Source organism: Parambassis ranga, chromosome 8, assembly GCF_900634625.1.
Source record: "Parambassis ranga chromosome 8, fParRan2.1, whole genome shotgun sequence".
Taxonomy (NCBI): domain Eukaryota; kingdom Metazoa; phylum Chordata; class Actinopteri; family Ambassidae; genus Parambassis; species Parambassis ranga.
Window position 1 is genome coordinate 12,038,479 of NC_041029.1, and position 13,169 is coordinate 12,051,647.

Genomic DNA, 13,169 nt, shown 5'->3' on the forward strand with positions numbered 1-13,169 from the left:
ATTGGCACAGGACTAATTTTGGGTTTTATCCCAGCCTAGTAGATGGCAACTGTTCATCCACTCCATTCCAAGATGATATGTAATCCCTCCTCAGCTTTCATGGAATGGTGCTCAGCCTCAATTTTATTTCAGACATCTGAGGTGTGTGCCTGTCCTGCAACTGTATACCAGTGACATTTACATGCTTCTCCAAACCCTACACTCAGTGCCATGACTTAGAACAGTAGGATCATTATTACTAACACTGAACAGCATTAAGGAAATTGGATTTATAATTGAAACAACTGAATGACAGACATGTATGGTAATGATATAGCATATATATGAACACATACATGTTCTGGAGGTCACCAGGTACAAACAAATGTCCTAGTGTTATCTGATGACATATATATGAACTGTGAAATGTAAAAATAAAAAAGAATATAACGATTTAAAACATTTTAGAACTGTGAAAAATTACCAATTTGTCTTGTCAGTGACATTTGTGTGCTTCTCCAAAACTGAAAAAGTTATATATTTATTCATTATTACATGTATCTTGGTTTTAAAATGTGTCTCTTCTGTGCTCAACATTGGCATGCACTGATAAAATAATAATACTAATAATAATAATATATAATAATAAAATAATGATAACATTCTATAATAGGTAAAATGTAAAAATACTACAAAACATCAATGCTCATTTTAATAAACTGTTCTGTATATGTATGCATTACACAATGCATTACACAATTAAACAAATAAACAATTAATTTTATATACTTTTAACAACTGTACTTTTTGACTACTAAACTTGTGTACAAGTGAAAATACCTACTGATACAAATGTGCTTACAAGGCAATATAATCACTGTATATGTCATTGTCACAGGATTAGCGTCAACATGACAAGAATACATGACCAAATTGAGCAGGTCACACCTACTGAGGAGTCAGTCCTCCCTCTATAAAAGAGGCTGCTTAAGGCTCTGTCAATAACTGGTAGGCTTCCAAGACAGGTAAGAACAAAAGCTTTTGCTGGTATTGTGAAACAATCATTTGTTGTGTTGCGCATATTTACAACAATGTTTACTTAACTTTATTGATGGTTAAGATAGTCTAAAAAATGTACATGCTAAATATGTTGCAGAAATGTGATGCCTGGCTTTGGCTTTCAAAAAAAATGAGAAAATTGGAATCTATAAATAATGTCTCTATGATTGGCTATTTATCAATAGGTACAAAGTAACCGACCTGAGTGTTTACCATCTTCTGTTGGAAGTGAAGGAGGTAAATATGTTTGTTCATTCCCTCCACAGTTTCAACTAACAGTTTGTCCACCAAAATTCATGCAAAAGCAAGAGAAACACAGCTTGAATAATCTCTTATTTTCAGCCCCCCGAAGTGCCACAATGAGCACAGACGCGGAGATGGAGCAGTATGGCCCGGCAGCCATTTACCTCCGGAAGCCAGAAAAAGAGAGGATTGAGGCTCAGACTGCTCCTTTTGATGCCAAAACTGCCTACTTTGTGGCGGATACTGACGAGATGTATCTCAAGGGTAAACTAACAAAGAGGGAGGGTGGCAAAGCCACAGTGGAGACACTAACGGGAAAGGTAATTCTCCTCTGCAAATTATCACTGAAGAATTAGATTATCTGATGTCTTACTGGTGTTAAATTGTACTTAAGTAAATTAAAATTAAAAAAATATATATTTTTTTCCCAAGACTCTCACTGTCAAAGAGGATGACATTCATCCCATGAACCCTCCAAAGTTCGATAAAATTGAGGACATGGCCATGATGACCCACCTCAATGAACCTGCTGTGCTGTACAACCTCAAAGAGCGTTTTGCATCATGGATGATCTACGTAAGCCTTAATCCTCTAAATCAGTGTGCTTGTATCTGTAAAGCCTGTGCTTAACATCTAAAAGCCTTTTTCTCTGATACTTTTCAGACCTACTCTGGCCTGTTCTGCGTTGTCGTGAACCCCTACAAGTGGCTACCTGTGTATGATTCTCAAGTTGTTGGAGCCTACCGAGGCAAGAAGAGGGTTGAAGCTCCACCCCACATCTTCTCCATCTCTGACAATGCCTATCAGTTCATGCTCACTGGTAAGACCAGAATAACCACAGAATTTCAGGAGATGAAACAAAGAAAAAGGTCTTCACATTTAACTTGAGTGTGTATGCTTATATTTTAGATCGTGAGAACCAGTCTATCCTCATTACGTGAGTATTGCACACAATTTTCAGGAAGAACTGTTTAGCAATTTTATGACTTTGCTAAGATTAGCATTTAATTCCCCAGCGGAGAATCCGGTGCCGGAAAGACTGTCAACACCAAGCGTGTCATCCAGTACTTTGCAACAATTGCAGTAGCTGGAGCTAAGAAAGCAGACTCTGGAAAAATACAGGTATAATTAAATGCTGAATATTTTTGTCACAATTGTTTTGATACAGGTTCATAATGTCTCTTTGTAGGGTTCACTGGAAGATCAAATCATTGCAGCCAACCCTCTGCTGGAGGCCTATGGAAATGCCAAGACTGTGAGGAATGACAACTCCTCTCGTTTTGTAAGTACTCACATTATATAATGTTTATATTACTGATCACTAACTTGAGCAAACTGAGTAAATTGACATTTTCTGTTGAATATTTAGGGTAAATTCATCAGAATTCATTTTGGTACTTCTGGCAAGCTGGCCTCAGCTGATATTGAAACATGTAAGTTCTTCTTTATGTAGTCTTTATCAGCGTGCTAGTGTAATCTCCTGAGTTGTTTAATCATTATTCTATCTAATAAATAACTATATTTACAGATCTGCTGGAAAAGTCCCGTGTCACCTTCCAGCTGTCTGCTGAGAGGAGCTACCATATTTTCTATCAGCTGATGACAGGCCACAAGCCTGAGCTCCTAGGTATGGTATTAGACAACTTCAAACTTGCAATATTTAACAAAAAAGAAATAATATGTTTGAATTCTGCTCTTTTAGAGGCTCTTCTGATTACCACCAACCCCTATGACTACCCAATGATCAGTCAGGGTGAAATCACTGTCAAAAGCATCAATGATGTGGAAGAGTTCATTGCCACAGATGTAAGTAATACATAGAAAAACAGAAGATTGTCTAAATATTGGAATTGTAAAATAACACTGATTGATTACATTATTGCAGACTGCTATTGACATCTTGGGCTTTACTGGTGACGAGAAGGTCGCCATCTATAAGCTGACTGGTGCTGTGGTGCATCATGGCAACATGAAATTCAAGCAGAAGCAGCGTGAGGAGCAGGGTGAACCTGATGGCACTGAGGGTGAGCAATTCACACATTACATGATTTTAGAGCAGAGGACATTTAAGGTCAGTAAACCTTATATATAATACAAATACATACAAATGCCTCAAAAGCATAGTTTTGTCCAAAAGACAGGACACAGGAAACAATGTTGGGGCTTTATTGCCCTTTTATGTTTAATTTTGTGTTTCGGTATTAATATGTTTGGTATATCCAATGTTTCAGCCTATTATATTTTGTTAATATAACTTTTTATATAAACTTTTATACAACTTTTAATGATTGTTATCCTATCAATCAGAGGCTGATAAAATCGCCTACCTCATGGGCCTGAACTCAGCTGATATGCTGAAAGCTCTATGCTACCCAAGAGTCAAGGTCGGAAATGAGTTTGTTACCAAAGGTCAGACCGTCCCACAGGTAAAGCACAAGATTTTTGGATATAACAATATCACTGGAAGACAAGTAAACAGATAAGATGAGAGGTGTATAACGTATAATCTTTTTTTAGGTCAACAATGCTGTGAGTGCTCTGTGTAAGTCCGTCTATGAGAAAATGTTCTTGTGGATGGTCGTCCGTATCAATGAGATGCTGGACACAAAGCAGCCAAGATCCTTCTTCATTGGAGTGTTGGATATCGCTGGATTTGAGATCTTTGATGTGAGTAGCTAAAAAAAATATGTGACCAGCCAAAAGTTCGACAGTGTTTTGAGATTTAATTAAATTCTTTTATGTAATACAGTTTAACAGCTTGGAGCAGCTCTGCATCAACTTCACCAATGAAAAACTGCAACAGTTCTTCAACCACCACATGTTTGTCCTGGAGCAAGAGGAGTACAAGAAAGAAGGCATTGACTGGGAGTTCATTGACTTCGGTATGGACTTGGCTGCCTGCATTGAGCTTATTGAGAAGGTATGTGACCCAATCATTTGTTAATTTTTGTGAACATGCCTGCTTCTGCTGCTTCATTACTAACAATAAATGTAAACTCCAAACAGCCAATGGGCATCTTCTCCATCCTTGAAGAGGAGTGCATGTTCCCCAAGGCCACAGACACTTCTTTCAAGAACAAGCTGCACGATCAGCATCTTGGCAAGACCAAAGCCTTTGAAAAGCCAAAGCCTGGAAAGGGCAAGGCTGAGGCTCACTTCTCTCTGGTTCACTATGCTGGTACAGTGGACTACAATATCAGTGGCTGGCTGGACAAGAACAAGGACCCCCTGAATGACTCAGTTGTTCAGCTGTATCAAAAATCTTCCAACAAACTGCTGGCCATGCTGTATGCAACCCATGCCTCAGCTGAGGGTAAGGAATAAGTCATGTCAATTTTATTGTGCTTTATACAGTATTGTCTCAAGGTGCTTGTGTTAGCATGGTATTTTAAAGAATACAATACAGATGACTTAAATACTGACTTGTCAATTTAGTAAAGTTAGTTGTTTACTGATGTAAATCAAACTATATGCTATATATATGCAGAGGCTGGTGGCGGCGGCGGCAAGAAGGGTGGTAAGAAGAAGGGTGGCTCCTTCCAGACTGTATCTGCTCTTTTCAGAGTATGTATTGGTTCATCTTTTTTTTAATTAAGACATGATCTTTAAATAATATTGATCTGATGTAATGATTTTGATCCACAGGAGAACTTGGGCAAACTGATGACCAACTTGAGGAGCACTCATCCTCACTTTGTACGTTGCCTGATTCCAAATGAGTCAAAGACCCCTGGTAAGAAGTCAGCAGTCTTATTGTTTGCATCAAAAGTTTAACAAATAGAAATATTTGAACATAACAAACTACCAACTCTCAGGTCTTATGGAAAACTTCCTGGTCATCCACCAGCTGAGGTGTAATGGTGTGCTGGAGGGTATCAGAATCTGCAGAAAGGGCTTTCCCAGCAGAATCCTCTATGGTGACTTCAAGCAGAGGTGGATAAATTTACATGTGATACTTTACTGTATAGTACTGTACATTTCTGTATACTGTACTAAAACCCCTTGTTGCAGATACAAAGTATTGAATGCCAGTGTCATCCCTGAGGGACAGTTCATTGACAACAAGAAAGCTTCAGAGAAGCTGCTGGGCTCCATTGATGTGGACCACACTCAGTACAAGTTTGGACACACCAAGGTGATTTTTAACGATAATGGCTGTGGAGAGTTATATATGTATATATTACTGCCCATGTGTATTTACAACAGATTTCGTTGTTACACAGGTGTTCTTCAAAGCTGGTCTGCTGGGTACCCTTGAGGAGATGAGAGATGATAAACTGGCTACACTGGTGACCATGACTCAGGCTCTCTGCAGAGGATACCTTATGAGGAGGGAGTTTGTAAAGATGATGGAGAGGAGGTATCATTGCCATACAAAGTATTCAAAAATACAAACAAAAATAAAACACAGACTTAGACTGATTATTATTACATTTGTAGAGATGCAATCTTCACCATCCAGTACAACATCCGTTCCTTCATGAACGTGAAGAACTGGCCATGGATGCATCTCTACTTTAAGATCAAGCCTCTTCTGAAGAGTGCTGAGACTGAGAAGGAATTGGCTGAGATGAAGGAGAACTATGAAAAGATGAAAAAAGACTTGGCTACTGCTTTGGCCAAGAAGAAGGAACTGGAGGAGAAGATGGTTACTCTGCTACAGGAGAAGAACGACCTGCAACTCCAAGTGGCATCAGTAAGTAATATAAAATACAATAGAATAGAATGCATTTTATTGTCACTATACACAAGTACAATGAGATTAAAGCAGTCACCCATTACAGTGCAAAAAAGCAATATATATAAAAAAGAGATATGTAAAAGATATTAGAAAATATGCTATGTGTGAGTTGGCTGCAGTAAAAAAACAGTCTGAATCCAATCTTGCTTATCTATTTTAAAATAATACCACACTTTTGTTTCAACAATAGGAAAGTGAAAACCTTTCTGACGCTGAGGAAAGGTGTGAGGGGCTCATTAAAAGCAAGATCCAGCTCGAAGCCAAACTCAAAGAGACAACTGAGAGACTGGAGGATGAAGAGGAAATCAATGCTGAGCTGACTGCCAAGAAGAGGAAGCTGGAGGATGAATGCTCTGAGCTAAAGAAGGACATTGATGACTTGGAGCTTACCTTGGCTAAAGTGGAGAAGGAGAAACATGCCACAGAGAACAAGGTTTCACTCATTTTGATCTGCACTTACACAAACTTTTTTGTATATTACACTAGCTATTATAGTAGCTAAGTGACTAACATGTACTGTTGTGTACCTGTTAGGTGAAAAATCTGACAGAGGAGATGGCATCTCAGGATGAGTCCATTGCCAAGCTGACCAAGGAGAAGAAAGCCCTCCAAGAGGCCCACCAGCAAACACTGGATGATCTCCAGGCAGAGGAAGACAAAGTCAACACTCTGAGCAAAGCCAAGACAAAGCTGGAACAGCAAGTCGACGATGTAAGTAAATAACTGTGAGTGCATTGTACCTTGGTAATTGCGTGAACAATTATTATTCAATCAACTATGATTGCACATGTATTTTAATAGCTTGAGGGCTCACTGGAGCAAGAAAAGAAGCTCCGTATGGACCTTGAGAGAGCCAAGAGGAAGCTTGAGGGAGATCTGAAACTGGCCCAAGAATCCATAATGGATCTGGAGAATGACAAGCAGCAATCTGACGAGAAAACCAAGAAGTAGGTTTATCTGTTAGTTTGATTAATGGTCCTCTATCAGCTCCTCAGATATTATCCTCCAGTAACAGCATGAACTATCATAATAAAAGCTCTCTTTGTCCCTACATCCAGGAAGGACTTTGAAATCAGCCAGCTGCTCAGCAAGATTGAGGATGAACAGTCCCTTGGTGCTCAACTTCAGAAGAAGATCAAGGAACTCCAGGTACTATAATATAATTCATGATCATCTTACAGCACTGGTTTTATGTGCTCTCCCAAATTTACTATTCTAATCTCAAATCTAGGCTCGTATTGAGGAGCTGGAGGAGGAGATTGAGGCTGAAAGGGCTGCTCGGGCTAAGGTGGAGAAGCAGAGGGCTGACCTCTCCAGGGAGCTGGAGGAGATCAGTGAGAGGCTTGAAGAAGCTGGTGGAGCAACAGCCGCCCAGATTGAGATGAACAAGAAGCGTGAGGCCGAGTTCCAGAAGCTGCGTCGTGACCTGGAAGAAGCCACCCTGCAGCATGAAGCTACTGCAGCAGCTCTGCGCAAGAAGCAGGCTGACAGTGTTGCTGAGCTTGGAGAGCAGATCGACAACCTCCAACGTGTGAAGCAGAAGCTGGAGAAGGAGAAGAGCGAGTACAAAATGGAGATCGATGACCTCTCCAGCAACATGGAGGCTGTCGCCAAAGCAAAGGTAGAAAATTCCTTTCAGATAAAAAAGCACCATGAGATTTCATAGTTTTTATATTCCCACCTGCACTGATAGGTTCACTAAATTTGAGTGCTGTCAATAACATTTTATAACAGGCCAACTTGGAGAAGATGTGCAGAACTCTAGAAGACCAGCTGAGTGAAATCAAGTCCAAAAATGATGAGAATGTTCGCCAGCTGAATGACATGAGTGCACAGAGGGCAAGACTGCAAACAGAGAATGGTATGTATCCAAAGATGTTTACCTTACAGTCCCTGACTGTGAATGTAATTGATACAGTAATATTCCACTTTTTAATAAAAATATTCCAGCAATTATTCAATATATATATTATATATATCATGTTGATTCCTATAGCTATTGCTAGAATTTTTCTTGTTTAGATATTTTTATTAATATGGTTTACAGCACATATACACCTATTTAAAGGCTTTATGTGCCACAAGAAATGTGTATTCAATCTAAAGGCCACAGGAATTGGCCAATGTTCAGACATGACAAAAAAAAGCACAACAAAAGTACTACATTATAGTACACATGACTTACAAAACATACAATAAGGCAACATAACGAAACAAGACACATATTGTTAAAATGTTGATTAAATAAATGCAAATAATCCAATAGGGTGTAAATGAATCGTGCATTCAGGGCATCATTATATTTTTTGTTGTGCTGTGTTATCATTTAAAATTTTTTTCCTTTTATATAGCAGAAAAAAACAATGAGTCCAGTTTCCTTGATTTAAACTCTTGGACATAACATGACCTGGATGAATGAGAGCATCCATAGACTTTTTATATATCAGTTTTAGCTTTTTTTCAGACATCAGAGAATGTTAGACTTTTTATTTCTTTGATTCAGGTGAGTTTTCGCGCCAAACTGAGGAGAAAGAAGCTCTAATTTCCCAGCTGACCAGAGGCAAACAGGCTTATACTCAGCAGATTGAGGAGCTCAAGAGACAAATTGAGGAGGAAGTGAAGGTACCAGAGTTCATTGAATTTGCATTCATCGTCTACTTTATCATGCAACATATATAAACATGTTTATATATAGAGAAAATTTGTTTGCATTTTTAAGTTTGGATTTTTAGTTTAGGACAATATGCTTTTGTTTTTCTTATTGCAGAATTTTAACAAAATTAATCAATGAACTGATGACCATTTAATTAATTTACAGGCCAAGAATGCCCTGGCCCATGCTGTTCAGTCAGCTCGCCATGACTGTGATCTGCTCAGAGAGCAGTTTGAGGAGGAGCAGGAGGCCAAGGCTGAGCTGCAGCGAGGAATGTCCAAGGCAAACAGTGAGGTGGCTCAGTGGAGAACAAAATATGAGACCGATGCTATTCAGCGCACTGAGGAGCTGGAAGAAGCCAAGTAATTCACTAGAAATTCATTGGTAATATAATATTTCAACTAAATGACTTCTCAATAATTACAATATGTCCATTACCTAAGGAAAAAGCTTGCCCAGCGCCTGCAGGACGCTGAAGAATCCATTGAGGCTGTGAACTCCAAGTGTGCCTCTTTGGAGAAGACCAAGCAGAGGCTGCAGGGTGAGGTGGAGGACCTCATGATTGATGTGGAGAGAGCTAATGCTCTGGCTGCCAACCTTGACAAGAAGCAGAGGAACTTTGATAAGGTAAGTTATTGTGTAGAGAAAAACAAAATAATGCTGATCATACAGCCTGGCCAATCCTGTACAAAAATATATGTCCACATTTCTAGGTCCTGGCAGAATGGAAACAGAAGTATGAGGAGAGCCAGGCAGAGCTGGAAGGAGCCCAAAAGGAGGCTCGCTCTCTCAGCACTGAGCTGTTCAAGATGAAGAATTCCTATGAGGAGGCTCTGGATCATCTGGAGACCATGAAGAGGGAGAACAAGAACCTGCAGCGTACGTTTGTTTGTTGTCGTTGCCATTTAAATTCAAGGAAAATACATATTAATCACCAGTTATAAACTGTTTAACTTTCTTTTGTTTTCTCTGTAGAGGAGATCTCAGATCTGACTGAACAGATTGGTGAGACTGGAAAGAGCATCCATGAGCTGGAGAAAGCCAAAAAGGCTGTCGAAAGTGAAAAGGCTGAAATTCAAACTGCACTGGAGGAAGCAGAGGTATTTTCTTTAATATTTGTTTGGTATTGCAACAAATGAACATGTCATGAATCATTTTGATGCTAAGCTCTTTTTGTGCAGGGTACCCTGGAGCACGAGGAATCCAAGATTCTGCGTGTTCAGCTTGAGCTCAACCAGATCAAGGGTGAGGTTGACAGGAAGCTGGCTGAGAAGGACGAGGAGATGGAGCAGATCAAGAGGAACAGCCAGAGGGTGATTGACTCCATGCAGAGCACTCTTGATGCTGAGGTCAGGAGCAGGAACGATGCCCTGAGAGTCAAGAAGAAGATGGAGGGAGACCTGAATGAGATGGAGATTCAGCTGAGTCATGCCAACAGGCAGGCTGCTGAGGCCCAGAAACAACTGAGGAATGTCCAGGGACAGCTCAAGGTCAGTTTTTAGGATTATTTAGCTAAGCAAAAAAGGGAAAAGGACAGAGAAGGTTAATTGTTTTGCTTTCTTTTTTTTATTAGGATGCCCAACTGCACCTTGATGATGCTGTCAGAGGACAGGAAGACATGAAGGAGCAGGTTGCCATGGTGGAGCGCAGAAATGGCCTGATGGTAGCAGAGATTGAAGAGCTGAGAGCCGCTCTGGAGCAGACAGAGAGAGGACGCAAAATGGCTGAGCAGGAGCTGGTTGATGCTAGTGAGCGTGTCGGACTGCTCCACTCTCAGGTTGGTTTTGTTTTAGGAATTGCTGAAAAGAATGTTTTTGTGCATTATATATTACACATCATATGTTATATATTAAGTTATCAATTACATAGTTTCTAAAACTTTTTCATATAACACACTTTTTTTTAAATATACAGAACACCAGTCTACTGAATACCAAGAAGAAGCTGGAGGCTGACCTTGTGCAGATTCAGGGTGAAGTGGATGATGCTGTTCAGGAAGCCAGAAATGCAGAGGAGAAAGCCAAAAAGGCTATCACTGATGTGAGATCAAAACCTTAACTTTCCTATTTTGAAATCAAAGTCATATTTTGAATCCAAGCTTATTACTTAATGACATTTTAACTCGTTTAGGCTGCCATGATGGCTGAGGAGCTGAAGAAGGAACAGGACACCAGTGCTCACCTGGAGAGGATGAAGAAGAACCTGGAGGTCACAGTTAAGGACCTGCAGCATCGTCTGGATGAGGCTGAGAACCTCGCCATGAAGGGTGGCAAGAAGCAGCTCCAGAAACTGGAGTCCAGGGTATGAACTGTATATAATGTGTATATAACTGTATATGTATTATGTCAGGGTTGAGAATATTGTTTATTGTTGACACACTGTATCTCACAGGTGCGCGAGCTGGAAACTGAAGTTGAAGCCGAGCAGAGACGTGGAGCTGATGCTGTCAAAGGGGTCCGCAAATATGAAAGGAGAGTGAAGGAGCTGACCTACCAGGTAAATATGTTTACCAAATTTTTCAATAATTCATCAAAACTCTTGTTTACTTTTGCCTATAATCATGAATCTCTGCAGACTGAGGAGGACAAGAAGAATGTGAACAGACTTCAAGATCTGGTGGACAAGCTACAGCTCAAAGTCAAGGCTTACAAGAGACAGGCTGAGGAGGCTGTAAGCTATACAACTTAAAAACATAATAAACTTACACATGCGTATGAACCAGTGAAATGCAATTAACACCAAAATAAATATAACTTTACAGGAGGAGCAAGCCAACACTCACATGAGCAGGCTGAGGAAGGTCCAGCATGAGCTGGAGGAAGCCCAGGAGCGTGCTGACATTGCTGAATCTCAGGTCAACAAGCTGAGGGCGAAGAGCCGTGATACTGGAAAGGTAACACTCCATTGTCTTTGAAAAAAATGTATGCTGGTGTTTACATCTTATGACATGTACAATAACTACATGATAAATAGCTGCAGTATGTTATCTGTTTTCTAATTATCACATGTAATTTCAGGGAAGTGACTCTGCTGAATAAGATTCAAGATCCAGTGGAGGCTTTTAGGAGCTGATAACATGAGCCTACAATAAAACTTCTGAACATCTCATATGTTGTGTTGTCTTCTTTGTTTAAAGGTGTTATTACCTCTCTAGAATATTCCCTTGGAGATCAATAAAGTATCTATCTTTCTATCTATCTATCTATCTATCTATGTCACAATTTATTGTGTAAAAATAGTTTAAGGTAAGCTACAGATGCTTCTTTTTGCATGAGTGGTATTCATTTGAAACGTTATTAAGGAGCAATTATTACCCATTTCCGTCTCCAAAACGATGTAGCTGAGTGGCGCTGTCCAGAATGTTTGTTGAAGCGTAGTCCAGTTCACTCCACGAACAAATCACACAGGATGTACTAACTGATCAGGGTTCGTTTTTAGCTTATATTTGTGCACAGATTTTTTTTCTTACTGAGCTCCCCTGAACATTGCTAACCTGTCCTTCCAAACTCAACCACTGCATAGTAATGGTAGAGTAGCATTCTGAAGTGTACAGGGCTTTAAAAGTCACCCTTTTTTGTTGACAAAAACTTGAGAACTTATTACTCTTTTGGAGCTGACCAACACACTCCATTAAATGACAATTTCCCGCCAACTCTGCAACCATAACAACGTCGCATTCTGAGGACATCACACACACACCGCACTACAGTAGCCTTTGTCAACTGGCAAAAGAGAAATTACTTAGATTACCTGACCTATCATGATTATACACACATGATTATACAAACTTTCTATACATAACACCTGCTAAAACTTCGTCTCTTTGCAATATAGACAGTATATTGGCTCGCTACATGACCATATGGTCAGTGTTGGGAAGAATACTTTGAAAAAGTACTCAGTTACAGAATACAGATTACATGCCCTAAAATGTAATTTGTAATATATTCCGTTACATTAATCAATCTGAGTAACATATTCTGAATACTTGGATTACTAATTATGATGTTTACATAAAACATCATAATTTTACCATGTATAAAACTACCTGACTGCAAGAGACACATTCCTGCTTAAATGTTAGTCAGCCTCAGTTTTGGACAGAGTTAGCTAACAGCTAACTTGTTCACTTAATTCAAGTGACACTAACAGTGTACTGGCATTATAACTGAGGAGCATTAAGCAGGCAGCGCGTCATCCTCATCCTCAGACTCTGACCCCCCATCAGTCCGGCTGCACTGTCCTCTCTGTCGCCCGCAGCACGCAACTTTCTGTCCAGTTTGCTGACATGAAGCAAAAACTTTAGCTTTGATCAGAGATGTTGTGTTGACGGTAAGAGCATTCACTCCAACGAGTATTCACCATCATACACACATATATGACCACACAATGGGACAAGTGGCAGAGAGCAGACATCTGCTGTAAACAAGATCTTTGTTGTAAGAAGACGATGATTTTTTTATGTGACTTGTTTCATCCAGCAAAGTGAAAAAG

General features: G+C 39.8%; 1 protein-coding gene across 1 annotated transcript; it reads left to right on the forward strand.

Moving 5' to 3' along the window:
- The first annotated feature begins 1,382 nt into the window (after positions 1-1,382).
- On the forward strand, positions 1,383-11,713 carry LOC114439952 (myosin heavy chain, fast skeletal muscle-like). Its single transcript, XM_028412166.1, has 39 exons — positions 1,383-1,601; positions 1,714-1,857; positions 1,945-2,101; positions 2,191-2,218; positions 2,298-2,403; positions 2,471-2,563; positions 2,651-2,714; positions 2,810-2,908; positions 2,984-3,087; positions 3,167-3,305; positions 3,589-3,707; positions 3,799-3,948; positions 4,031-4,201; positions 4,288-4,594; positions 4,769-4,845; positions 4,927-5,014; positions 5,097-5,214; positions 5,293-5,416; positions 5,505-5,641; positions 5,722-5,977; positions 6,213-6,455; positions 6,557-6,733; positions 6,824-6,969; positions 7,081-7,171; positions 7,254-7,643; positions 7,757-7,883; positions 8,526-8,644; positions 8,841-9,037; positions 9,119-9,302; positions 9,389-9,554; positions 9,651-9,775; positions 9,857-10,165; positions 10,249-10,452; positions 10,590-10,715; positions 10,806-10,976; positions 11,067-11,171; positions 11,250-11,345; positions 11,437-11,568; positions 11,693-11,713. Exons 1-39 carry the CDS (start codon positions 1,398-1,400, stop codon positions 11,711-11,713), a joined length of 5,814 nt encoding a protein of 1,937 aa, XP_028267967.1. The 5' UTR covers positions 1,383-1,397.
- Positions 11,714-13,169: the final 1,456 nt, after the last annotated feature.

Coding starts and splice junctions, on each gene's coding strand:
- LOC114439952 (XM_028412166.1), top strand. CDS start 1,398: ATGAGCACAGACGCGGAGATGGAGCAGTATGGCCCGGCAGCCATTTAC. Junction 9,038..9,118: donor GAGGAGCTGGAAGAAGCCAA/GTAATTCACTAG, acceptor CCATTACCTAAG/GAAAAAGCTTGCCCAGCGCC. Junction 9,555..9,650: donor GGAGAACAAGAACCTGCAGC/GTACGTTTGTTT, acceptor TTTTCTCTGTAG/AGGAGATCTCAGATCTGACT.